At 44.4% G+C, this 27371-nt stretch overlaps 3 protein-coding genes across 6 annotated transcripts; all 3 read left to right on the forward strand.

Moving 5' to 3' along the window:
* Positions 1-1333: 1333 nt before the first annotated feature.
* LOC123130145 (uncharacterized) lies at positions 1334-4039 on the forward strand. The gene is made up of 3 exons (XM_044550090.1): positions 1334-2514; positions 2769-2828; positions 3762-4039. The coding sequence occupies exons 1-2, from the start codon at positions 1386-1388 to the stop codon at positions 2783-2785; spliced, it is 1146 nt and encodes a 381-aa protein (XP_044406025.1). The 5' UTR covers positions 1334-1385; the 3' UTR covers positions 2786-2828; positions 3762-4039.
* A 928-nt stretch (positions 4040-4967) lies between these two features.
* Positions 4968-9073, forward strand: LOC123130146 (F-box/kelch-repeat protein At3g17530). Its single transcript, XM_044550092.1, has 3 exons — positions 4968-6179; positions 6847-6945; positions 8667-9073. Exons 1-2 carry the CDS (start codon positions 5102-5104, stop codon positions 6912-6914), a joined length of 1146 nt encoding a protein of 381 aa, XP_044406027.1. The 5' UTR covers positions 4968-5101; the 3' UTR covers positions 6915-6945; positions 8667-9073.
* Positions 9074-13973: 4900 nt separating this feature from the next.
* Positions 13974-17829, forward strand: LOC123130147 (protein BTR1). 4 transcript variants are annotated; one of them, XM_044550093.1, is made up of 8 exons: positions 13974-14113; positions 14412-14653; positions 14817-14911; positions 15656-15828; positions 16143-16219; positions 16969-17101; positions 17194-17252; positions 17354-17829. In XM_044550093.1, the coding sequence occupies exons 1-8, from the start codon at positions 14044-14046 to the stop codon at positions 17534-17536; spliced, it is 1032 nt and encodes a 343-aa protein (XP_044406028.1). In that variant the 5' UTR covers positions 13974-14043; the 3' UTR covers positions 17537-17829. The 4 variants fall into 4 exon arrangements, with proteins under 4 accessions (XP_044406028.1, XP_044406030.1, XP_044406029.1 ...); XM_044550095.1 differs by having other exon boundaries at positions 16969-17097; XM_044550094.1 differs by having other exon boundaries at positions 17004-17097.
* The last annotated feature ends 9542 nt before the right edge of the window (positions 17830-27371 follow it).

Raw genomic sequence — 27371 nt, forward strand, 5'->3', positions numbered from 1 at the left:
CCTTCCCTAAAAATAGGACCAAAAAGAATGCATAGTGCCAACATTCTGGCCGAAACAGAAATGAATCAAAACATTCCGGCAAAATATTGGCAACTATCGCATTTCAAATACCGATACCTTCAAACACAAACATATATGCAACACCACAAACACTTGCAACACCACAAACATACATAGATCTAGCTAGGCCACAAAAAGTGCATGTGCACGTTGTTGGAGCGAGCTAGGGAGAAAAAAAGTAGATCTACATCATGAAGATAGCTTTCCCCTTACTTACCTATAAAAAAAGGTAATTTCACCACTTAATTTTGATGAATCTATGATGGAAATGAGGTGAGAAGGAGGAGGCAGCCGAAAGCTTGGAGAAGGAGGTGGAGGGAATGAAGTGGGGAAAGTGAGTGGGTAGGTGTGGGGCTGTCCAAAATATTTTGTTGGGGTCTCAGGTTACTAATGGCGCACCATCAGCAAATGCGTCATTAGTTGCAAAAAAGTAAAAAAAATAAATATATATACTAATGGCTCATCGGGTAATAGTGCGCCATTACTAGTCTAAACTAGTAATGGCGCACTGTGGAACGGTGTGCCATTACTAGTTTTGCAAAAAAAATTACAGTAACGGCGCACTGTCTGCCTAGTGCATCATTAGTTTGTATGGAAAAATGGAAAAAAATTAATACTAATGGCGCACCTTGTTTCTGGTGTCTTCCACACTAATGACGCATCACCAACCGATGCGCCATTAGTATATAGTAGTGGCGCACTGTTTCCATGATGCGCCATTAATATCAATCCTATCTATAGTCATTTTCCTAGTAATGTACTTTCCTCCTGCAGTAGCCCACAAACAAAAATATGCATCGATGGAATTTTGTCCATACCTAGTTTACATCCACACCGTACACGTAGAAAGCGTTTCATTAAAAAGATTAACATTCTTTAAAATTCTAAAATAATGATACAAGAGGTTTTTCGGTAGTAAAGCCACACGATGCTTTACTCCATGCAACGCAGCCATCGCCACCAAAGACTCGTAAGGGGAACGCCAAGGGGTGCGCAACACATTTCTTTTGTCCAAGAAATGGTCCAATGTGCTCACGAGGGCCACCCTTGTACGCACGGGGTTTCAAAATTAGTTTAAAGAGAAATCCCAGCAAGTTCACCAAGATATATATTTGGCTGAACTATAGGCACCTAAAAAGAGAAGTCTAAATATATGATCAGCTATGTTCATACTAACCGAATTCTGTAGAACACACACACACTGTGCTGTTTTTTCACAGATTTTAAAAACCTTCGTGGGCTACAGTCTCCAGCCCTTGTTTTGGGCTTCCATTTCCCCTCTTCTCGTTATCATCCAGTCCAGCAGAGCCCGCATCGGTGAGGAGATGAGCAGCCCCCACAACCACCGCCGCCGCCGCTCGTCGGCGGCGCCGCTGGAGGGCGAAGACCTCCTCTCAGAGATCCTCGTCCGCCTCCCCCCGCTGCCATCCTCCCTCCCCCGCGCATTCCTCGTCTGCGAGCGCTGGCGCGGCATCGTATCCGACGCCCGATTTCTCCGCCGCTTCCGCCTCCACCACCGCCGCAACCCTCCCCTCCTCGGTTGCTTCGTCCAAGGTATCTCCCCCATCCGTTTCGAACCTACGCTAGAGGCCCCCAATCGCGTCCCGGAAGCCCGCTTCTCCTTCCCGATTGACGCCGCACACACCTATGTGATCCTCGGATGCCGCCATGGCCTCATGCTCATCTTCCTCTGGCGGCGGAACCAGCTCCTGGTGTGGGATCCCGTCACCGGTGACCGGCACCACCTAGACGTCCCCCCAGGGTTTGACAATGAGGAGACCAGGATCAAAGGAGCGGTGCTTCGTCCTGCCGGAGTTGCCCACCACTTCCAGGTTGTCTTGGTGGGCAACAGCGACATACAACTTACACAGGCTGTGGCCTCGGTGTACTCGTCGGAGACCGGTCTATGGAGTAATCTCCTTTCGGCGCCTCTTCCGGCCGACGATCCTGATGTAGTCACCAGGGTTTACCATGACATGTGCTCCGTGATGATTGGGAATTCCCTTCACTGGTTCCTTATAGGGAATTTCTGTGGAATACTTGAGTTTAATTTGGATACGCAGAGCCTTAGTGTGATACATGCGCCAGTGGACGTCGATGTCAACACTTGCTCCGTCACGGTTATGCGGGCGGAGGGTGGTGGCCTTGGTTTCCTCTTCCTGTCGGACTACTGCGTCCAAGTATGGAAGAGGAAGACGGACTGTGATGGTGTAGCTTCATGGGTGCTGGGAAGGACTGTTGCACTAGACAACCTACTTTCCATGAATTCAGAGGAGGGGAGTCAGAGCCCGAGGATACTCGGGTTTGCTGAGGACAACAATGTGGTGTTACTGTGGACATTTATCGGCGTCTTCAAAGTCCATTTTGAATCATTGCAGTCTAAAAAACTTCTCGAATCCTACCGCTTTTACCGCTGGTTTCACTATTATCCATTCGAAGCTGTCTATACTGCAGGTAAAAGTAAACCAAGTCATTCGATATTCTTGTATTATTATTGTTGAGTTATGTGGTTTATTCTATGGATGTCAGTAGAGTCTTTTTTTATTTGTTGCTGGCCTATTGACATACTTATGAATTTCATTATGATCAGATACAACTGATTTTTTACTCGAATTATAGAAGTATGTTTATATCTAGTTAGTGCCGCCTTGTAGCTATTTAACTGTTTCTTGGAATCTCATTGGTTCTTTGACTTCCTATTCTTGTAGACGCGGGCATAATGTGATTTGTTGGGATAGGCATGCTATCTTGATGTATTGACTCAGCAGGTAACTATCTGTTAGTAGCAGCAGGATGAAATTTGTTTCCTTTCCTGTCCTTCGGTGGTAGTTCCTGTTTTTGTTTTTGCTGCTTGCTACATTTCATTGAGTTTTTTTTTTCTGTTTATTAGTCTGTCTAGTATCAAATTTGATGATGATTTATTTATTGTTCCATCAATGCAAACATTTGATAACTAAAACGCCCCAGCATTTGGCTTTAAACTTCTTATATTAATATGGGTTTGCAATTTCTTTCACATTATTGCTCATTCAGGATCACTATAATACCCAATGATTGCTTGCGGTTATTATTGTATAATTATGTGAATCTTGAGCGGTTTAGTTAAATATTTTCTCAGATAATCTCAATTTGTGAGAAACTCAGCAAAGCAAAGGTGTCTATATTTATAGTTAAATATAGTTTGTCTGATCCAAACTATAATTATCCTTGTGCTTGACTGGGTAGGCATTCGGCCATTCCCCGTGTACTGGCACTCTGTTCAAATGTTGGTTTCGTTTTCAATGAAAATGATACCAAGCAGGGCCCTGTTCTTCTAAGAAATTTTGGCTGTTGGTGTGGTTTCTGTGCAGTCCATTTTCTTCGACTTTGATCATTGTGGATGTTTAATAATTTTAGAACTGAACACATGATAAAATTGACAAGACCAGATATAGCGAAAAACCTGAGAATATGCTAACAATAGGAATTGAAGGTGTGCCGCTACAAAGTAATTGATCTCCTACTGCTGTTCTCTCTATATAATGTTAGTTTTGTCCAATAGTGCTAAGTTGATTCAGTTTTGAGTTTTTATCGCAATTTTCACAATGTTGAAGCTAATGTTTACTGTTTGAATCAACAAAAATTGTGAGATAAGTTTGAACACTTTTTCCATGAATGGATATTGCAAATCAGTCTGGCTGATGGCATTGGTTGCTCTGCAGGTACCAAGCATTACATTTCCGTTGTCTTGGATGCAGAAATGGACTATTTGCTGTCGGTTCTTCCATTCTGTATGCTGCGCATAGGGCCTTTGATGTGAACTTGACCTTTTATATATCAGGCCCTGGTAAATGTGATGTGACCTTGTAGCAATTAACATGTCTGGCCAACAGTAACTTGGGATTATTCTTCTCAGCTGTGAACTGCTGTCTGTTGTTTTATCTCCGTAGGCAATATTCAAACTGGCAGGAAGAGAAATTGGTTGAGCGTTGGCTCTGTCGCTGAATCTTGCACTTCATTTGCTTGCATTCTGTATACTGTTTTGTGTGTGCACATATATTTTTCAGCATGGTTTGCTCATGTCCCACAATATTTGCTTATGCCAATGACATTTCATTATTTCTGTGTGTTTGAATGTGTACTGTAGTCCCACAGTATCTGTGAATTTGAGTTAATTTCTTAAGAAATGAAACGTACAGATGATGTATATATATACCCATGCGCTTCAGTGTGCTGGGGACGTTGTGTTACCCCTTACAACCTGGAAATTGGATGAATCTTCTTGTTTAGTAAAAGAAGTAGAATGAATCTTGCACTGTAGAATCCTCTATATTAGAAGCCTCTTAAAAAAGAGGCCATCTGATGAGAAGTCCCTTGCACAGTAGAATCCACTTCTGCTATTATATACAAGGACTAATATATAATTATATATCGACTGCTCAAGAACTATTTCTTTAAAACGAGACAAAACCTTTGCCTTTTTCATTAAATAAGAATGAGATTGTTGCCCAGTTAATAGTAGTAAGAAATGTGTAGCCCATTTCAATTGTTTTGACAAGTTAAGGGTGATAGCTTCTGTATAGAAGAAGAAAAAAAAGATCGCTGGTTCTTTTCTACAAAAAAAATTCCAAATGTATCTTTTTTAGCTGATAAGTTTCTTACTACTATTTCCAAAGAAATGTGTCGTTTCTACCAACTAGACGATCACAAGTTGTTTACAAGATTTCGCATTTCATCGACTGAGCCCTTCATCCATTTCCAAAGAAATTTCCTTTTGAGCTGCATTACAAAAGGCCTAGGATAGCCTTATACTGTATTTAAAAAGGCAAAAGGATTAGTTTTTGTTTTTTTTCAGGCAAGGCTCAAACTTCCTGCCGGGCCGCACATACCGAGAGATGATGTGGTCGTGGGCTTCCTTCCAGTGGGCTTCCTTCTAGTGGGCTTTCACTCTCACTTGCAGGCACACCACCTGCTGCTCTTCTCACGCTGTGGCGGATGCTTCGACCCCAGCATTTCCCCGCATAGCAGTAACCCTAAAAAAAAAAAAGCACAGCAGCGCGAGATGTCGCCGGCGGCGGCGCCGCCGCTGGAGGACGACAACCTACTCTCCGAGATCCTCCTCCGCCTCCCCCCGCTGCCGTCCACCCTCCCCCGCGCCTCCCTCGTCTGCAAGCGCTGGCGCCTCCTCGTCTCCGACCCCGGCTTCGTCCGCCGCTTCCGCGAGCACCACCGCCACAGCCCTCCCCTCCTCGGCTACCTCATCCACGACAGCCGAGGCATCTCGTACGACCCTATCATGGATCCCCCCGACCGCGTCCCCGCCGGGCGCCTCTCCTTGCAGCTCGACCACGGCTACGGCTTCTCGCTCCTCGGCTGCCAACATGGCCTTGTGCTCATCTCCCACGATTTACCGAGGCAGATCCTGGTGTGGGACCCCGTCACCGGCGACCAGCACCGCATCGCCTTTCCCCCATGGGTCGACGGGATCAAAAACCAGATTCATGGGGCGGTGCTTCGTGCTGCCGGCGAGGCGGGCCACTTCCAGGTGGTCCTGGTACAGGCCAGCATATGGGACAAACAGCATTTGCAAGTGCTCGCCTGCGTTTATTCGTCAGAGACCGGCGGATGGGGCGATCTTATCTTAACACCAATTCCAGCCCCGGTTTATTGTATGGGCTTGTCGGCCGTTTTGGTTGGGAATTCCTTTTACTGGCGTCTTGCTGGGTGTTTCTGTGCTGTTCTCGAGTTTGATTTGGAGAGGCAGAGCTTGGCTGTGATACAAGTGCCAGTTGGTGAGGGGAATAGCTTCACTGTTATGCGGGCCGAGGGTGGTGGGCTAGGTTTACTCTCCCTGTCAGGCCTCACCGCACAATTATGGAAGAGGAATACCGACTGTGATGGTGTTGCATCATGGGGGAAGGGAAGGACCATTCAACTGGACAAGCTACTTTCTCCGTATTCACACGAGATTGCGCCCCTATTCATATTAGGGTTTGCACATGAAAATAATGTGGTGTTCCTGACGGGTGGTGATGGTGTCATCATGGTACAGCTTGAGTCATTGCAATCCAAGCAACTTTGCAGGGTTGACAACATTTTTGATCAACATCATCATGCATTCGAAAGTGTCTATGCTGCAGGTAATAGCATGCCTTTACACTGATATGGAATGCCATTCACATCCTCTCATGTTAACCTAAATTTTTTAAATAGTGCCACATATTAATTGATTGTTTTGATGTTTGATGACCTCTTCAATATATATTGATGTTGTGTTGTAGTGTTCTGTCCTGATCCTGACGCTTGTGTGGTGGCGTTTTATGTAATGGTTATGAACTAGCAAGTCAATCTAGTATATGAATATCCATATGAACTGACGAGAAACACCAAAATTGGCAAATTTCCACGCTAAATTTGTTTAAAGATAATCAAAATCTGAATAGTCATTATCACTTCTGTTGCTATTAGTTATTAGTATGAGCTTCGTTTTGTTCAAATGTTGGGGAATGAGTTTTAAAACAATTCTAGACAACTTCTCTTTTTTGTTAGCTATAATAGTCTGAGTGTGCATGTTCTTCATTTTTACGATATTAATCACTATACATTGTTTGTGGGGATGCTCTTTGAATTTCACAATGACTATGGTTTTGTTATATATTCCTATTATTGTATCAAAGCTGAGTTGTTTTTTCTCAAATTACACATGTCAGTTTTAACTAAATATCTTGTTGGTGTTTTCTCCTGTCTATTTGGCCTGCGGTTGGAATTTCATTGGTTGGTTCATTGTTTGACTTATTATGCTTGTAGGAATAGGCATTGGCGGTGAACATGATGGGGCCGAACTTGTGGGCAATCCAAAAGTGATTGTCTGTTAGATATGCTTATTATGATGTGCTGGTTGAGCAGGTAAGCTTATTTTCTGCATGTAAGTTGAGGTATATTGAAATGTTCTTTCGAAAAACAAATTGATTTCCTTTTAACCACCGTTTGTCAATTACCAAATTGCAAGAGAGGACTCCAAGATTCTCTCCATGACACTTGGCTCAGTTGTTGCCCACCTGGCTACCTCATATCATGTTTTCATGGCTGGTTGCGTCTTGGATAATTTATCCATGCCGTGCTTCCTCATCCCTATCCTTACCAGCTTTCCATTCCCTTCATCATTCTTTCACTTCACCAGCTTCTCATGGCTGACTGATGTTCTCCCTGCTGGATGTGCCCTTTTGCTTGCCCTCCTTCCATCCAGTTCCCTTGTGTTCAGTTTCTCTCCTCCTGGTTGTACGAACTCTTCTATCTCTTACTCCCCCAGTTGCTTCTGGTAGTGCGGGTTCTTCTCCCTCTAGCTTCTCAGACGGCCAATTGCTTGCAATTATTATTTTCTGTACGTTTTTTTTCTGTTGGTAGGTAGTACACACCCCTCGTTGTCAATGTAACTTGCATATGTGATTCGCTATTGGACACTAGTTTAGGTTGTCTGGTTTAAGCTACATGTTGCTATGTTTCAATTTTGACACCCCTCCGTTTAGTTTTGTGTTGTATCATGAATCACAATTTTTACTTTTACTAACATACACCCTCGGTTTAAAAATACACTGCATATTAAATTTTGGTAGGACAAACCTTTCACAAACGTTTACTCTAGTAGTATGTAGCTTATGTGATACAAAATCATAACCATATATAAGTACTTTGGAATATGAGTCAAATGTCAATAATTTTATGTCGCATAAATATATACTAATAGCGTAACCATTGGTCAAAGGTTTTTTCTAATGAAACCTAATGTGCAATGTATTTTGAAATATTAGTAATGGTCTGGTGAGAGTGTTGTTTTTGTGATGTTGTGCTGCGTAAAAAATGACTTCTATTTTCTACTGAAGGAGTTATAAATAAATTAATAAGATAATGTATGATCCCTTGCTTGAGGCTTGTATGGCATGAATTTGATTGTATTCAATTTGTTAGTAACCAGATAGCTCGTACATTTCCAAAACATATGCCTTTGAGTTAGAAACCAGAATTATCTGCTTTTCTATTCCATGAACCCGTCATATGTCCATGATAACATATTCAATTTGTTAGTGGACGGGCTCTTAGCCTAGTGGTTGGAGCGCTGCTGTGCGTTCCAGCTGGCGCAGATTCGAACCCCGTGGGCGTTATTTGGCCATACTGGTCAATTTTGCGGGTTTGAACGTGGGTCTCACATCTTCTCTCTTAATTAAAAAAGCTGCAGGGCTCCTCCTCTACTGGTCTTTTTTTTTCTTAAATAAAGAATATTTCATAGGATTTGCTTAGCTAGATGGCTCAGGATTTGCCTCTATGGAAGGTATTTGAACCACTCCTCTCTTAGCCTGTACTGAGACCAGATGGCAAAAGTTCTCGAGAATGCTAGCCCGTGGAAGTTGATAGTGTGGCTACTACACTACAAATTACCTATTGCGATACTCTGTTTCTATGCCTTTTTTTTCCTCTTTTCTGGATAATGCTGAGATGATCAAACCTTGGAGTTATTGGTACTATTTCCACTTTTATTTTAAAACAAATGTGAGATTTTATATAACTTTTAACTGGTTTTTCATTAATGAATAGTATAGATTGGTTTGACTAATGATATTGCTTGTTCACAGGTACCTAGATCTGTACTATTCTGGTTGCTGAGATGCAGGAATTGGCTTTGTCGCTGTGGGTTCTTCCATATTGTATGCTTCATACGGAGATCAACCCTCTACATTGCATGCATTGTTCAACTAGCAAGTGGACTTGCAGGATTAATCGTTCAACTTGCTAACTTCCCTCAGTTATCTAATTTCTGGACACAGCTAGCCAATTGGCATGATGAAGACACAGTGACATGCTTCGAATAATCAGTACCTGTGGTGCATTTGCTTTATGCTTTCCAAGCAAGCGGGTCGAAACAATCTTGCCTGCCTGCCTGATCTTTGCATACATCTTGTATCTCTGTTCATCGTTTCACTGTTTTCCGTTTGATTATGTTCCATATCGTATCAAGGTTGGGAGACTTTGATGTCAATTTCTTATGTGCCATTTCTGTGTGTTTTTTTGGTTGATCTTATCTGATTTTGGCTAATGAATGTTGGATATATAGCACCTGCGGTCCTGGTGCTATTTGTCACTGGATAGCTCGGCCAGCAATGCTTTGTCATGCAAGCATATTTCAGATGTTAGTGTACTGATATATGGAGGTTGCTTGTTTCAGATTCAGCCAAAGAGTTAATTATACTACAGTAGCAAGGATAGAAGTTGCTTGTTTGACCAATTTACTCAGACCAATCCGGCGGTGGTTACTGGCAGATCCGTCTTTGTCACCAAAAACTAATAATGCACTAGGAGATTTAAGCTCATTGCAGCTACATGGTGTAGTGTGATTGCGGTGGCTTAACTTGGTCAGTTGAATGTTTAAAGTCGTTTTTCCTTTCTTTTATTTTCTGTGTAGTGAACAGTGGAGCAATGTGTTGGGGCATCTGTAGCCGAACTATTCGAAGGGTTAACGTCTCAAAATATGCTCTTTTGAGGAGTTAATCCCACTCTAGCCGACTCTCGTTTGGTTTAACTTTTAAAAAGAGGTAATATCAATGACAGTCATATAACTTGCATATGATGTTCAGTTTGGTGCTAAAAGTTGTAAAATACGCCATTGCAGTCACATAACTTGCCTATGCGTGCAAATACGGTCACTTCTTTTGTGTCCAGCCGTATCTTGTGCTCACGTGTTGTGTCAGCATGAATACGGCCCACATGTCGGGGGCTGTGAGTGGTGAGGTGTTGGGTCAGCCATGCATTACCTTTCTTTTGCAAAAAGCATCTTTGATTTTTATTTAATTACGCACATCAAGGCACACAGTTTCTTTCAAGAAAGACGAATAAAATAGCGCCAGGGGACTAGAACGGACGTCCTCCAAACTAAGAGATAACTACACTAGCCACTCGACCAAGAATAAATTGACATCAAACTCACAAATAAAATTTTCTTTAATACTATGTTCGCTCAGCCCAACAAAAGAATAAACGAAAACTAAAAACATGTTCGTGTAACTCCCGCAGGAATAAAATGATGTAAGAAAACAACTTATATTTTGTTGTTTGTGACGTTTCAAAAATGTTCTATGTTGTAAAAAAAAGTATGTGATATTTTAAGAAATTAAAATTTTAACAATATTTGTGTAATTAAAACAACTTTAAAATTATGCTGAACTATATTTCATTTATCTAGATTTTCAACTTTAAAATTATTCGTATTCGAAAAACCCCCGCTAATTTGCCTGAAAGAAATTTGTGTACATTTATTCTGCAATATATCTTCTTTTATCTAGATTTTTAAAATTTTAATTATTCGAATTCAGAAGAAATAGTTTATTTGTCCGAAGAATTTACGTACAAGCATTCTGACCTATATTTTCCTTTATCTAGCTTTAAAAAATTAAATTTATTTGAATTCAAACACAATTTCCGTCTATTTGTCCAAAAATACGTGCATTCATTCTGCACTAGATTGTTTAAGTTAAAATTATTCGAATTTAAACAAAAATGTAGTTTATTTGTCTAAAAAAATCATGTACATTCATTCTGCACTATATTTCTTCTATCTAGATTTTTCAAATTTAATATTATACGAATTCAAACAAAATTTTAATGATTTTTTTGCGGGGAAAAGTTGAATGATTTGTCCGAAAAGTTTATCTAGAATATAAGTTATTTTCTTACATAGAAAAAAGAAAAAATACAAAAGATAAATTATGTATATCTCTATAATTGCACATGCGGTGAGCTAGCCAGGAGGTCATAGGTTTGAACCGGGGCTATCCCTTTTTTGCACAGCTTTTCCTGTTTAAATTTCTACTTTCTTCGTATTATCCATATAATATGGAGCTAACTGTGCGTACTAATCACCAAACATCAGGTTTGTCGAGTAGTTCGAAGCCCAGCATGTACCCGTCTTTTCAATTTCATTTGAGAATTGTTCGCGTAGATAAAATGCAAGGGATCAGAAAAGTTTGGTTTTAATTTTATTTGAGAATTTTCTGCATAAATAAATAAAATGCAAGGATTAAAAAACAGTGAAAATGAGCCCCCACGACATTGGCACGCCATGTGTGCCTGGTACGGCCGGATACAAAAGAAAGCACCGTATATGAACGAGAGGACAAGTTAGATGACCAAAAACACGTATTTTACGAGTTTATGCACCAAACTGAACGTCCCGTGCAAGTTCTATGACTCCCGGTGTATTTACCTCTTTAAAAAATGAGAAGTGTTCATCAATTCTCAAATTTGAGCAACCGAAACGAAAGTCTCAACAAAAGATTCCTTTTCGGCCGCTGCTCCCACCTCCTCGGCCGCCTCCATGTCGGGGTTGCCTCTGTTGGCCCCCATGCACGCCTATTGACGCCCTGTAGCCCCCCGACCTTTCGCCCCTTCTTTGCTTCAATCGCCACCGCAGCAAGAAATGCCGCATATAGCTTATGGATGACTAGGGCCACCGTGGAACCTCGTTTTGTTGAAAACGGATTCGTTGGAGGAGCACAATGGCGTAGAGCGTCCGCACTTGAGCTAAACGGGACGGGGTCATGACCACACCGATGCGGCCGACTTGCTCGGGGTCATGACCACACCGATGCGGCCGGCTTGCTCGGCGAAGGGCGAGCAGGACTCCGAGGGTAATCGAGCTCCTTGACGCCTGCAGGCCATCGACTCGGCCCCGCCGTCCACTTACAGCCTTGACATCGCTGCAATGCGGCCCGTAGAGGCTCTCACCTCCTCTGCCTGCCAAGTTTTTGACGAATCTCCTTGGTACAATTATTCACTTTTATCTTTGTTTTCTACTTTTTGCAGTCAAATTCGTCTTTCATTATTGCAATTCGTAGATGAAGAGGTTAAGGGAGATGTTCTCGATGTCTCTTTGTCCGAGTAGGAGGAATAAGATGACGATGATTTTGAGGGGGGGCATTGTCAAGGAAGAACACAAGAGACCGAGACTATGACCTCAGTTTGGTTGCTTTTGTGTCAAGCGTGATAGGACAGAAGCCCATGCCAAGCTTGTCCGAGATTACTTTGCGCCTGATGCAACATATCCAGAGAAGTATTTTCGAGGGAGATGTTGGATGCACCGAAGTCTCTTGAACACTATTGCAAAAGCTATGGAGGGTCATCTTCCTTGGAATTGAGAAGGAATGCATCGAGAGAAATTTTTGCAAGTCCATTGATGAAATTTTTTGCAGCTTTTCAAGTGCTTGTCAATGGGTGCTCAGCCAAAGCTATTGATGACTTCCACATTGGGGAAGACACAATCCTCGAGGCGGTTCGAAAATTCACGCAAGCTGTGATCGAGATCTACATATCAGATACTTGAGGGCACCCAATGATGAAGACACCAAGAGGCTTATGGGTCTGGGTGAAGAACGAGGATGGCAATGGGATGCTTGGATCAATTAATTTTATGTATTGGACACGAAGAATTATCTTGCATGATGGAAATGTTAGCACAAAAGGCAATGCAAAGATCCAAACATCACCCCAGAGGCAGTTTCATCTAAGGATCTATTTAGCACTCGTACTTTGGATAGTCCAACTCTCATAATGACCTTAATGTCTTTCCGAGACCATCCTTGCTGCCAAAGATGCTCCAGCTTGCAGCTATGTTGTTAATGGCCGTGAGTACACGATGAGGGCATCTATCCTTCATGAGCCATATTGTAATACAAATCCAACATCCTCAAGGCAGCAAGAGATCCCTCTTTGTAGGACGTCAAGAGTCAACAAGAAAGCATGTTGAGAGAACTTTTCATGTGCTTCAAAAGTGCTCTGTGTTTGATTGTGATCCTACCGAGTATTGAAAGGCACATGTCTTCTGACAAATCATGACCATTGTGGATCAGCGAGGAATGCCAAAAAACTTTTGCTATAACCCCAATGGGGATCCTATCGAGTTGGAACACGGTGCAAACCAAATCTAGAGCTGGGATAGCGAGTTCAATGCACAACTAGGAAACCACTGTAAACGCCCGATGTCGAACGGATACTATGGGGAGAAAACCTAGAGCAACGCCAAAATAAAACTAGCACTATTACGACCAACGGCAAAAGAAATCAGGTTCTAAACATGAACCCATAACACAGCAGACAAGCAACATCCAATGCTGCGAAATGAAGACACCCTCCAACACTAGTTGAACCTAGAGCATAGCGCACAATCTTCACTCCCCCCTTCAATCGACCTCATGGAGATCCTCATCACGTTCATTGTGTTAGAGCGAATCATGTCAACTCCAGTTCGCAGTCTACTTGCTTCACCCTCTTTGTGAGAAAAGAGCACTGAAAAATATATATGAGAAAAGAGCACTGAAAAATATGATCTCAAAAGGAGTTTTAATTATCTTGTGCTCAAATGTTGCTCGATTTCGAGAAAACCAAATGACAGCAAGGCCCGCAGTGTGAAAAAATTTCTCACTAAATAGGAAAGAGTAACACCAAGAGAAATATTGCCAATGATTGCTAGGAGATAGATCAGTTCCCAACACTACTCCAATGAATCTAAAATTTGCTCATGTGAGGGTACGAAACCAGGACACCACCAACTGTCCGGAAGGACAGAAGCCACCCGAGCCAGACAATGGTTGTTGAATATGAATAGTTAAATTTGTAAACTTTGAATTTGTAATATTGTTGAATTGTGTGAACCTAAGTTATCAAGTTCTCACTTAGTACGGGTGCAAATATCCAGTTGAAAACGGAGCACGTAAACGAAAAGATAGAAGAGTTGGCGCATAATGATTTTCTTAGGGAGTTAGTTTTTTGAACTCCTTGCATCTAAGTTGAGTGAGTTAAGGTTTGAGCAAGTGTTTGATGAGTTAAATTTTGGGAATTCGGTTAGAAAAATGCACTCCTTTATCCCTAAACACACATCCGAAAACAGAACAACGCCCCCTTTTCCCTTGCGCTTCTCCCCCCATTCCGTACGCACGCCTCGCCGTGGGAGCTCCCCTCGGCATGGCCTCCTCCTCGCCGCCCCCGAGCTCCACCGCCTCCCGCGACGACGACGACGACGACCGCCGCCAAGGTACCGCCCGCGTCCACCCCTCTCCCCCCTCCCTCCCACGCCTTTCCCTTCCACCCCTTGGTTTCTATCTTCTCCGGCAAGAACAAGGCCACCGCGCAGCCCGCGCCCGCTCCGACGACCCTCTTCTCTCCTCTCACCATCACCGACGACGGGAGCATCCGCGCGCGCGCAGCCCGCCGCCGATCTCGCATTCCCCCCTCCGCTCCCTCTGCTCCGCGCACGAGACGAGGGTTCTGCGAGGGTTTTAAATCAAATTAATTCCACTCCAGTCATTCAATTCCGTCCGTCTATGGCGCAGATGCGATGTGGGAGAGGCGGACGCACGCGAGGATCCTGGTCTCGGACGCCGACGCGGGCTGCATCATCGGCAAGGCCGGCTCCGACGTCCACGCCATGGAGGCCCGCTCCGGGGCCCACATCAAGCTCTCCGGGCGAGGCCGGCCCCTCCCCGGTACGGACCGCAGGGTCGTCCTCGTCTCCGGCCTCTTCCGCACCGTCATGGACGCCGCAGAGCTCGTCCTCGAGAAGCTCTTCTACCTGGTAATAAAGTCGTAGACCAGACATTCAGATTCAGGGCCATCGCCCTCTGCCTCCCTGTAAAACATTTCTTCAGAGTTACACTCAGTCGACTGAATTGGTTCAGAGCAGTTTCATCTTCTCCTGTTGATTGATGGATTGATCCTCTGCTCTGCTCTGCTTGCAGGGCGACCAGGTGATTGACGCTGAGGCCACCGTGGTGCTCGTGGTGCCCGACGCCTGCTGCGGCGCGCTCATCGGCAAAGGAGGGGAGGTCATCAAGTATGATTACTTACTTACATTGCCTTCCCGTTCTCATGCTCAATATTGCTGTGCTTGCTTGTTCTGCTTACTCTGCCTGCAATGAACCATATGATATATGCTCTCCACCACACAAGGCCCAAGGACGGTGCAGTGCAAGTGCCCCCCTTGCTCTCTATCTATCTACACACATGTTTGGTTTACGGCAGCGCAATTACATGTTTGGCGAGCCTTCCTCTGCCGCCGTCGCTGAAATGTGATCATGAGTTTCGTCCATTCGGAGGGATAATTCATAACAGTTTGCAGCACATTACTATACTACCTGTTCTGTCATCTCCGTATCTACCTAGTACATTTGATTGGCCGCTGTGGAATTGCATATTTTGGAGCCTTGTTTGGAATCGTCATGAAAAAATACGTCTGCCGGCATTGCTGAAATTGCAATGCAAGTGACCCTTTTATCTGTATCTGTTCCAACGGTGCTGCTGTTATTTAATTACTGTCTTTAAGCCATGTTTGTGTATGTCATCGCACGTAAACAGAGGCGTGCTGTACGTTCCAGCTTCAGCTCTGCTTCTTCAGTTCCACTATATGGGAGTAGTTTTAGCTTCCATTTACTATTCAGAACATTAGCTTGCGTTTACTATTTGGGGGCCTGCCCTCCACGGCTCCACCAGCACCCGTCATCATATTTCATCTTCTTTTAATTCTACTTCTCAGATATTCCAAATCTGATATCTGTTCCCCTTTTTGTTCATCATCCAGGTCCTTAGCTGAGGAGTCAAATGCTGGAATCATGGTCTCACCCCACGACATCTGCTACGGTTTCCATGATAGACTGGTTACGATCACTGGACACTTGGACAATCAGCTGCAGGCAGTATTTCTTATACTGTCCGAGTTGCTTGACGACGTCCGCTACTCATCCTCCGTTGCAAGTATGTCTGCATAACTTTCATTTAGCACTGGTATTTCTGTTTTTGTCGTTTTATCCATTGCCTGCTACCCAATTTGTTGCATGTTGTCTGCCTTGAGGCATTTTAGTTTAGTGGACTATCTACCACAGGCTCAAAGACTTGCAGTAAGATTGAACCTGAGCAATGCGTCGCTTCCTAATCGTTTCTGCTATGTTTACGTGCCGACGTGATCGATTAGCATTACAATTTGCTGGCACTGAGGTGCTACCTACTAGCTCGTATGCTATCACCTTTTGCAGTAACTAATTGGCTCATCGCATTTCTCAAAAACTCAGGCCTTAGTTTTCCAAGTTCAAGTGTTCGGTATGGCGGTGATGGGCAAGATGAGCATGTCGAAAGATACCACAGCAGGGTAAGACATCGTTGCTGAATTGAAATACACATGTACATGTTGTGATAAGATATCCTCTTAACCTGGATTGGATTGCCTTCTCTTCATGTATAGTTGGTCTGTTCAATGAAGCTTCTCTTCTCGGTACATGTCTGGCTAACAATAACAAGTGTTTAGAATTTAATAGGAAGTGAGGGGAGTTTAGAAGAGTATGAGAAAAAAAAAGGTTTTGTTCTCTATTTCTTTTATTCTGTCGTAATGCTTGTTGGTCATCCACTAGAGTAGAATCTTGATTTTCTGTCAGAGGTAATCGTTGTCAAATGACAAGAAAGTACATAATTTCAATGCAGAAAATTAAAGTTCTTATTATAGTCATGTAAAATACCGTAGGTTCACTCCTACTGTCTAGTATATTTTATGCTTCAAAAAATATAAAGCATGTGCTGACTGTTATATTTGTAAAGAAGAAATATATTTTATTTTTGTCAAAGGACTCACCCTAATCCAACAGGCATATTATTGAAATGAAATTGTGGGCTTGACTCTAACCTGTTAATCTGATTTACATATGCAAACGTTTGTGTAGTTTCATGCACCCAATTAAGTCCCAAGTCCCTTTTCGCTTCATATTCGCATCATTATCCAGGGACCATAAAACACCTCTCGCTATTTTCATATATAGTGGTTGCAAATTATCTACCGTTCATGCCCAGTGTACCAAATAAGCCTCCGCCGCGAAACCTGAACCATCTTCTCATTGAATTCGTTAGCCTGACACACCCGTGAGATCGCCTGACTACGACAGCCATGTGCAAGGGACCCTCACCATGGGTGTCGCGGACGAGTACGTGGGCGCTGTCATTGGCTATGGCGGGAGGACCATACAAGAGATCGAACGGGCACGTACATATCTCTCCCGCACCACCGAAACGCAACCACAAACAGTTAAGCAACAGGGCTATGTTTTGGACTAATGGTTCGTCGTCGGAGTGCAGGTTACGGGCGTGCAGATCAAAATCGTGAAGGGGGAGTTCATACCTGGGACGAACGAGAGGTAGGTACTACAGCAGGTTTTAGTCGGTGTTTGCGTGTTCTTTACCCGCGAAATCAGGCCCGCCTGAATGTCATTTAACCTGCACTGTGTGTGTGGTGCAGGGAGGTGGTGATCAGCGGGACACGGGAGGCGGTCGATGCGGCGGAGGCGATGATCGTGCAGCGGGTCTCGGACGCCGCCAAAGGTCGCCGCTGGCAGCAGGGTGGCGGCGGTGGCGACAGGCGGCCTGTGAAGGAAGTGGAGTAGCAGCGGTAGTAGCGGTGATACAGCAGAGCAGAGCATAGTACTGAATTACTGCTGGTGGTGGTAGTAGAACAAGAGATGTCCCAAGTTTTTTGGTCCCTTGCGTGTTGCTGGAGAAGTTAATTAGCAAGAATTAGTTGGGAGGGGAAGGCATGGTGCAATCACTGATGGTTGCACGGCTAGTTTTGGTTTTGGTCAATATTGCTTCCATGTTTGATACTAGTGTATGTATCCGTGCCTTGTGTTTCAGTGAGAGGATGGACGGATTATTCCTCTGGATTTGATTTATCCAGCCCAAGAGGAGAGGAGTTTTGAAATGGAAGTCTTAAGCAAAGTTGTTTTTACTTGCACACAAAGGCCCTGTTCGGTAATCACCCGCTCCCAAAATCTACGGAGCGGCGAAACTGTAGCTCCTCTGATTTGAACTGCAGCTCCGCCAACTCCGCTCCTGGAGTTGTGGAGCGGAGCGGTACCGAACAGGGCCAAACTTGGATGATCTGATCCGTCCTCGCTTCCCTTCTGGGCTTCTCCCCACTTCCATAGAGCTCTACCCCTCCCCCCCCCCCCTCCCCCACACACACCCTAGCTGTCACTGGACTCCACCTTGTTAGGTTGATCTCCTCTGTGCAGGCCCAACGGCCTGCCAGGCCCTTGATCAATGCGCCTTGATCGGGGGCGCCCAACCCATTATGGTTGGTGGGCCTCTGTGACCCGCGCTATATAAACAAAGATGGGGGCCGGGGCACGACTTACGAGGTTAATCGCTGCCGCAAACCCCACCGATATTCCCTACCGATTTAGGGTTAGCGCGGTGCTCACGGAAAGCTCCACTACCGCCGCCATCCACTCACTGCCATCACCGGCCACCGTCACCATGGCCGGCACCGGGAGTTCCTCATCTGGACCAGGAGAAGGTAGGTTCACCAGGAGTTTCTAGCCTATCCGATCCAGAGACTCTATCAATGGTATCAGAGCCATTTTTCTCACTATCAGTTGCAACTCCACCAATGCTAACTATGGGGGTAGACTAGAACCTGTCCGTCAGGAGCCGACTGAACCCGTTGTTGAGCATGAAAGGGAGGTGCAACAGCAAATTTTAGAAGAAGTGCCAGAAGTTGAGGCACAGAATGTGCCAGAAACCGAGGCCCTTAGAAGGTCTACAAGACACCAAAAGTCAGCTATTTCTACTGATTATAAAGTTTATAACACGGAAATAGTTCATACAGAAAAAGATCCCACCTCATATGAAGAAGCCATGAGAAGCCCTCATTCATCGATGTGGATAAAGGCAATGAAAGACGAGATGAAAACGATGAGTTCCAAAGATGTTTGGGACTTAGAGGAAATTCCTAAAGGAGTCTAAACAGTAGGCTACAAATGGGTCTATAAAATTAAGTATAACTTTAAAAGGAATGTAGAAAAGTATAAAGCACGACTCGTGGCAAAAGGATTTACGCAAAGAGAAGGGATATATTACAATGAGACATTTTCTCCAGTCTCATGTAAGGATTCCTTCAGAATCATAATGGCATTAGTTGCTCATTTTGATTTAGAGTTGCATCAAATGGATGTAAAGACGGCATTTCTCAATAGGGATTTAAAAGAAAATGTCTACATGAAACAACCCAAGGGTTTTATCATGGAAGGCAAGGAAAATATGGGATGCCGCCTGAAGAAATCCATTTATGGATTAAAGCAAGCCTCTAGACAGTGGTATCTAAAGTTTAATCAAACGATTAAAAGTTTAGGATTTAAAGAAAAAATTGAGGATAACTGCATTTATGCAAAGTTTAAAATGGAAAATATATTTTCCTAATCTTGTATGTGGATGATATCCTGCTTGCTAGCAGTGATGTTAGTCTACTACAAGAAACAAAGAAGTTCTTATTCTTAGATTTTGACATAACAGATCTTGGTGAAGCATCATATGTTTTGGGCATAGAAATTCATCGAGATAGGAACAATGGAGTCTTAGGACTATCGCACAAGGGATAATTTGAAAAAGGTTCTTAAAAAGTATAATATGCATGCGAGCCACACCTGCTCCTATATTCAAGGGTGATAGTTTTGGGAAATTCCAATGTCCCAAGAATTAGTACGAGATCGATCAAATGAAAGCAGTACCATATGCTTTGGCTGTTGGCAGCTTACAGTATGCACAAGTGTGCACTCGCCCTGTCTTAGCTTTTATCACCGGGGTACTCGGTAGATATGAAGAGAATCCAGGCATAGAGCACTGGAAGATGGTAAATAAAGCATTGCGTTATGCACAAGACACGAAGGACTACATGCTAATATACAGGAGAAGTGATTTCCTAGAGATAAAAGGGTATTCCGACGCAGATTTTGCGGGGAAGAGAGATGGTAGAAAATCCTCGTCAGGATACGTATTCACTCTCGCTGAGGGAGCTATTCGTGGAAAAGCTCCAAGCAGTCGATAGTTGCATCATCCACGATGTATGCAGAATTTATAGCATGCTTCGAGCCCACGGGGCAGGCGATATGGCTAAAGAAATTTATACCCGACTTGAAAGTGGTAGATTGTATTCACAAACCACTAAAGATGTACTGTGACAATCAATCCGCAGTATTTTACGCTCACAACAAGTCGAGTAATGCTGCCAAAACAATAGAGATAAGGTATTATGTTGTGAAATATAAAATCCAGGATCAAACTATAAGTCTCGAGCATATAAGGACAAAGGATATGCTTGCGGATCCGCTAACGAAAGGCTTACCACCCAATGTGTTCAAGAAACACTTAGCCGGCATGGGTTTAAGGGAAAGCCTTATGATTTCTGGATAGGCCCAAAAGGAATAGAATTTGCTTCTGAACATAACGTATGTTGTAGCTGTATGATTCTATCGGCAATTAAGTTGTGACGATGAAACATGTTCTATGTACCAATATATGATGAAACAAATAAACTAGAAAGTATAAAGTTAAAAATAAAGTTGAGATCAAGGGTGAGAATGTTAGGTTGGTCTCCTCTGTGCAGGCCCAACGGCCTGCCAGGCCCTTGGTCAATGTGCCCTGATCGGGGGCGCCCAACCCATTATGGTTGGTGGACCCCCATGACCCGCGCTATATAAACAAAGGTGGGGGCCGGGGCACGACTTACGAGGTTAATCGCTGCCGCAAACCCCACCGATATTCCCTACCGATCTAGGATTATCGCGGTGCTCACGGAAAGCTCCACTACCGCCGCCATCCACTCACTGCCATCACCGGCCACCGTCACCATGGCCGGCATCAGGAGTTCCTCATCTAGTCCAGGAGAAGGTAGGTTCACCGGGAGTTTCTAGCCTATCCGATCCAGAGACTCTATCACACCCTTCCCACATCCCCCCTCCCGACCTCATCGGCATACAACGATGTTTGTTTGTTTGAGCTTTAATGTGTTCCTGAGCTCACCGCAAATGTTCACGAAGCAAGGCAAGAAAATCTTTCCGGTCCGCCGCCTACTCTGCTAGGGAAGTAGGTCACCGGTGTCAATTGACAGTACCGAAATTAGGCTCAATTCCATACAAAAGCTTTCAAGGGTGACAAGTGGTCATATTTTTAAGAGTAGGTTATTATCTACTGCCTCCGTTCCTAAATATTTGTCTTTTTAGACATTTCAAATGACTACTACATATGAATGTATGTAGACATATTTTAAAGTGTAGATTCATTTATTTTGATTCGTATGTAGTCATTTATTAAAATGCCTAGAAAGACAAGTATTTAGAAACGGAGGAAGTAAAAAGAAGTAGGTAGGTTGTTAATACTCCCTCCATTCCTTATTTTAAAACATCCTTGGGCTTCTTCGTGGGCTTCAGTATGCATTTAGCACTGAAGCGAATGAAATAATTTTTATTGATCAAAGAAAGATGGTAAAAAGGGTCTAAAATTGATGTATGAAAAAACACGGCCAACTGAGACCCTCGGTATAAACAAAGTTACATCAAGTTTAACCACTTGGCATGAGTGGTAAACTATATCAAAAATAATTGTACAATAAAAAAAAGTTTGACCAAACTTGTCGTTTCTTGATCACCCATTCACATCGGTGGGTTCTTACAAGCCTCTAGTGAAAAACCTGCAACAGATATGTTTGACAAAGTCGCATGACCCTCACATCCCAATTGCGGAACTAAAAGACCGCTTGCTGAATACAACAAGCCCAGGTGACAAATTAAATTGCTTGAAAGGAAGGATGCCGAAATAATGATTCATTAATGAGACGGGTATAAATAAAGAGTTCAAAAGCACGAAAAAAGAGAGGAGAGATGTGGCCAAAACTCAAAAACATCATCGCTATCACAAACAAAAATATGTGCCAATGTTGTTTGTGTGAAGTCCAGAAAAGAAAATATGTAACAGTGAAATTTTATAAAGACACACTTACATCCGTATGTACATGTACAAAAAAAATCCAGATTTATTTGATATAGTGAGTTATTTTAAAAAGTGGTACACGTCCAAAAAGAGTTTTTCGATGGAATAAAGCCACATGTACTTCATTTCACAATCTTTTTTTTTTGCGGAAGACTTCATTTCATAATCATACAACATCATGTTCACTGCGACGGTGGTGAAACATGGTTCATTTGTTCCACACCAGTACACACAACATTTCGAACTTGCATGTTTAAAATAAACTCTGAATATCCTCAAGAAAACATAGTAGGAACTAGGGATGAATTATAGCCGCCTAAAAACCATCCAGAAATATGATTAGTTGAGTTCTAGAGAGAACAACGACAAAAGGTAGCACAACAATTCTGCAGGACACAAGTGGTCATATTTTTAGAAGTAGGTTATTATTATCTAAAAATAAGTAGGTTGATCCGGTACATCCCTACATATCACTATGTTGTTTTGAGGTTTTCATTTCCCTGACAATTCACAAACTTCAAAACCTTCTTGGGGTTTTCACTCTTCGTGGGCTTTCAGTCTCCAAACCTTGTTTTGGGCTTCCCTTTCTTTTGGGCTCTTCTTCGTCCAAACTCTCTACACCGTCCATTTCGAACCTACGCTGGAGGCCCCCAATCGCGTCCCGGAAGCCCGCTTCTCCTTTCCCATCGACGCCCGCGACGCCTTCATGATCCTCGGATGCCGCCATGGCCTCATGCTCATCTCTCTTTGGACGTTGAACGTGCTCCTGGTACGGGATCCCGTCACGGGTGACCAGCACTTCCTAGACATCCCCCCAGGGTTCGACAAGGAGGAAACCGTGATTAACGGGGCGGTGCTTCGTGCTGCCGGAGAGGCCCACCATTTCCAGGTTGTCTTGGTAGGCAACAACGACGTACAGCTTACACAGGCTGTGGCCTTGGTGTACTCGTCGGAGACCGGTGTATGGGGTGATCTCACCTCGACACTGCTTCCGACCAAGGATCCTACCAGTGATGTACCCACCACGATTTTGGTCGTCTGCTCTGTGATGGTTGGGAGTTCCATTTACTGGATGCTTACTGGGAATTGGTTTGGAATACTTGAATTTAATGTGGATAGGCAGAGCCTAAGTGTGATTGATGTGCCAGTGGACGTCGATGCGGGGAGGTGCTCCTTCACGGTTATGCATGCGGAGGGTGGTGGCCTTGGTTTCCTCTTCCTGTCGGGCTACTGCATCGAATTATGGAAGAGGAAGACGGACTGTGATGGTGTAGCTTCATGGGTGCTGGGAAGAACTGTTGCACTAGACAAGCCACTTTCCATGAATTCAGAGGAGGGGAGTCAAAGCCCAAGGATACTCTGGTTTGCTGAGGACAATAATGCGGTGTTAGTGCGGACATTTATCGGCATCTTCATGGTCCAGTTTGAATCATTGCAGTTTAAGAAACTTTTTGAATCCTACTGCTGGTTTCACTTTTATCCATTTGAAGGTGTCTATACCGCAGGTAAAAAGAAACAAAGTTAGTATTATATAGTCTTGTATTGTTGTTATTGTGTTATGTGGTTTGAGTCAGAGGTAGCAGACACTTCATCTGTTTATTCTATGGATGTCCATACAGTAAAACAACGGACATGATGATTTGCAGAAGCAATTTATTTGAGGTGGATTGGCATATTATGTGTATAATAAGTGAACTATTTTCGTTATTGTTGCAGGCCTATTGACATGGTCAAGGGTTTCATTATGAGATAGAACTGAATTTTTTTCTCGAATTATAGCAGTGTGTTTATCTAAATGTTCGTTGGAATCTCATTGGTTCCTTGACTTCCTATTTTTGTAGATGCTCGCATTGATGATGGACATGGTGGAGCTAAACTTTTGCGCGATACATAGTATGATCTGTCTGGATAGATGCTATCTTGAATTCGTGATGTATTGGTCAGGTGACTATTTGTTAGTGGTAGCAGAATGAAATATTTTCCCTTTCCTTTCCTTTTCCTGGTTGCTATGTCGCATTTTTTTTTCTGTGGTTATGGATCTGTCAAGTTTGAGGATGATTTATCTGTTGTTCCCTGAATTCAGATTTGTATTGGTAACTAACACCACCTGTCCACCTCAGCTCTTGGCTTCATACTTCCTTTGTTATACATGCTTCACACTATTGCTTTCTTAGGGAAAACATTTCACATTACTGCTCATCCAGGAACATTATAATACATAATGCTCGCTTGCAAATATTGTACAATTATGCTAATTTTAGGCAGGTCTAGTTAAATATTTTCACGACGTATATCTATTTGTCAGTCTAATTCTCATAACCTCCAACATAGCGTGTCTTATCCAAAGTACATATTGGCTGTTGTAGTGGTTTATGTGCAGTATAATTTCTCCGACTTTTGTCATTATAGATGCTTAATAATTTCTGTACTGAATCCATGATCAAAATTGTTAGAGTTATATATATATAGCCATGTAACCTTTCGTATTTACCCTATTGTATAAGGGGTTTCCTGCATATATTCCACACCTGTACATGTATATATACTGGCCTATGGCCATCTGGAAATACAAGTTGCATATTTCCTAACATGGTATTAGAGCTAGGTCAATTTTTTACACGCCGCAACTCGTGCCATTGATCTGCTACTCCAGCCGCTGGGTTTCATCTGCCTGCCTCGCCCCGCGGTCTTCCTCTGCCCCTCCTGATCGATCTGATCGCCCGCCAGGTCTCCCGATCAATCTGGTCGCTCCGCCCTGCCCCGCAGTTGGGCCTTGGGCCTCTCCCGATCTGGTTACTTCTTCCGATCTGGTCGCTGTCGCTCCACAGATGGGGCTTCTCCCCATCGGTCGCTCGTCCCGCAGTCTTTGTTCGCCTCGTCACCAACCCAGGCGCCGTCTCGTACAAGCTCCGTCGCCCGCCAGATCGTGTCCTGGACCAGGATCTCAGCCACCAGCTACCAATCCCGGATCCCAGACCGCAGTCCTGCCCATCCGCCAGGTCCTGCCCACGATCTAGCCGCCAGGTCGTCGCTACTGTAGCCGGGTCCCACCTGCCCTCGATCCAGGATCCTGATCGTCTATCCAAAAAAAAGGCGTGATGTCTCTGTCCTCCGGCTATGTTGCTGTTCCTCGCTGTCCGATGACTTTTGATGGTACCAACTACATTGAGTTTGTCGGCTTCATGCGCATTCACATGCGTGGCCTTCATCTCTGGCGCGTTCTTTCTGGCGAGGTCCCCAGTCCGCCGTGTCCAGTTCCTCCTGTGGCTCCTACTCCACCGACGCCACCGGTTCTTGCTGCCGACGCTGATCAGGCTGCAAAGGATGCCGCTAAGCTGGCTGATGACGCTGCCGTTCTTGCTTATGATGAGCAAGTTCAGACCTATGTGCACGCACTTCAGACTTATCATGCAGCTCTGTCTGCTTACACTCAGTGGCTTGATGATGATGCTCGTGCTGCCGCTGTTCTCACTGCTAGTGTTCTGCCTCAGTTTGCCTCTGAGTTTCTTGGCCTCTCTACTATATTTGAGATCTGGACTCGGCTTCGTCAGCGCTATCAGCCCTCTGGTGATGCCTTATACCTGTCTGTGGTTCGTCAGGAGCATGCTCTTCAGCAGGGTGACTCCACTGTTGATGAGTTCTATGCACAGAGTTCTGCTATCTGGCGTCAGCTTGATTCTCTCCGCACTGCTGGTTGCCGTACTTGTCAGTGTTGCCAGGCTGTGCGGGCTGATTTGGAGTTTCATCGTGTCTACGAGTTCTTGTCTCGACTCCGTAAGGAGTTTGAGCCCCGGCGCGCTCAGTTGTTTGCTCGTGGTCATATCTCCCTCATGGAGGCGCTTTCTAAGATCCGTGCCGAGGAGACTCGCCTCCGTGGTGCTGGTTTACTTGAGGTTCCCTCTGTGCTCGCTACTCGAGTTCCTGCTATGACTGCTGCACTGACTCCTTCCCACTCGAGTGCTCCTCCGCTCTTGCCTACTCCTATGGGCGGCCAGGGTCGATCTCGTCCTCACTTCGGCTACTGCAAGATGGATGGTCATGTTGAGTCTCAGTGCTTCTAGAAGAAGAAACACCTGCGTAAGGCGCGATCATCAGCTTCAGGGACTTCTTCTACTTCGACATCTTCAGCCACCGCCTTGACTGAGAAGGATATTCTACGACTTAAGCGTCCGCTTGCCGCTTCAGGTTCTCCTTCGGCGGGTACTGCAGGTTCTGTGACTAATGCTTCCCGCACTGAGCAACCACGCTCTACACAGTCAGGTACATCCTCGTGGGTTCTGGACTCCGGAGCTTCTTTTCATATGTCTTTCTCCCACGGTTTCCTCACCTCGCATGTCACCAGATTCTGCAACTTCATCCTCGGTGATTTCTTCGTCTCCACCTCCTGATTCTACCTCGGCTATTCCTCGTATTCTTCCATCTTTGCCTCAGTATTACACTCGTCGTTCACGTAATGTGGATGTGTCTGCTGATGTGTCGTCCTTCTCGTCTCAGCCAACCTATGGCTTGCGTCCTTGCCCGCTTCCGCCTGTTGATCGCCTTGGTTTTTCAACCACTGGTGCTGTTGTTCTTGAGCCGACTTCTTATCGTGAGGCTGCTGTTCATCCTGAATGGCAGTTTGCGATGGCAGAGGAGATTGCTGCTCTTGAACGCATTGGTACATGGGATCTTGTTTCTCTTCCTCCCGGTGTCCGTCCCATCACTTGTAAGTGGGTCTACAAGGTTAAGACTCGCTCTGATGGTTCTCTTGAGCGTTACAAAGCTCGTCTTGTGGCTCGTGGTTTTCAGCAGGAGCATGATCGTGATTATGATGAGACATTTGCTCCTGTGGCCCATATGACCACTATCCGTACACTTCTTGCCGTGGCCTCTGCACGCCACTGGTCTGTATCTCAGCTTGATGTTAAGAATGCCTTTCTTAACGGTGAGCTACGTGAGGAGGTATACATGCAACCACCACCTGGGTATTCTGTTCCTGATGGCATGGTATGTCATCTTCGTCGCTCTCTCTATGGCCTTAAGCAAGCCCCCCGCACCTGGTTTGAGCGTTTTGCCTCTGTGGTGACTGCCGCTGGTTTTTCAGCGAGTGCTCATGATCCAGCATTGTTTGTCCACCTTTCTCCTCGTGGTCGGATTCTTCTTCTTCTCTATGTTGATGACATGATCATCACTGGCGATGACCCCGAGTATATTGCCTTTGTAAAGGCCCGTCTTAGTGAGCAGTTTCTTATGTCTGATCTTGGACCTCTACGCTACTTTCTTGGAATTGAAGTCTCTTGTACCTCTGATGGCTTTTTTATATCCCAGGAAAAGTATATATAGGATCTTCTTGTTCGTGCTGCTCTTACCGATGAGCGCATTGTTGAGACTCCCATGGAGCTCAATGTTCACCTTCGTGATACTGATGGTGACCCCTTGCCTGACCCGACGCGTTATCGTCATCTTGTTGGGAGTCTTGTCTATCTAGCTGTCACTCGTCCGGATATCTCCTATCC

Source organism: Triticum aestivum, chromosome 6A, assembly GCF_018294505.1.
Source record: "Triticum aestivum cultivar Chinese Spring chromosome 6A, IWGSC CS RefSeq v2.1, whole genome shotgun sequence".
In the NCBI taxonomy this organism is placed as follows: domain Eukaryota; kingdom Viridiplantae; phylum Streptophyta; class Magnoliopsida; order Poales; family Poaceae; genus Triticum; species Triticum aestivum.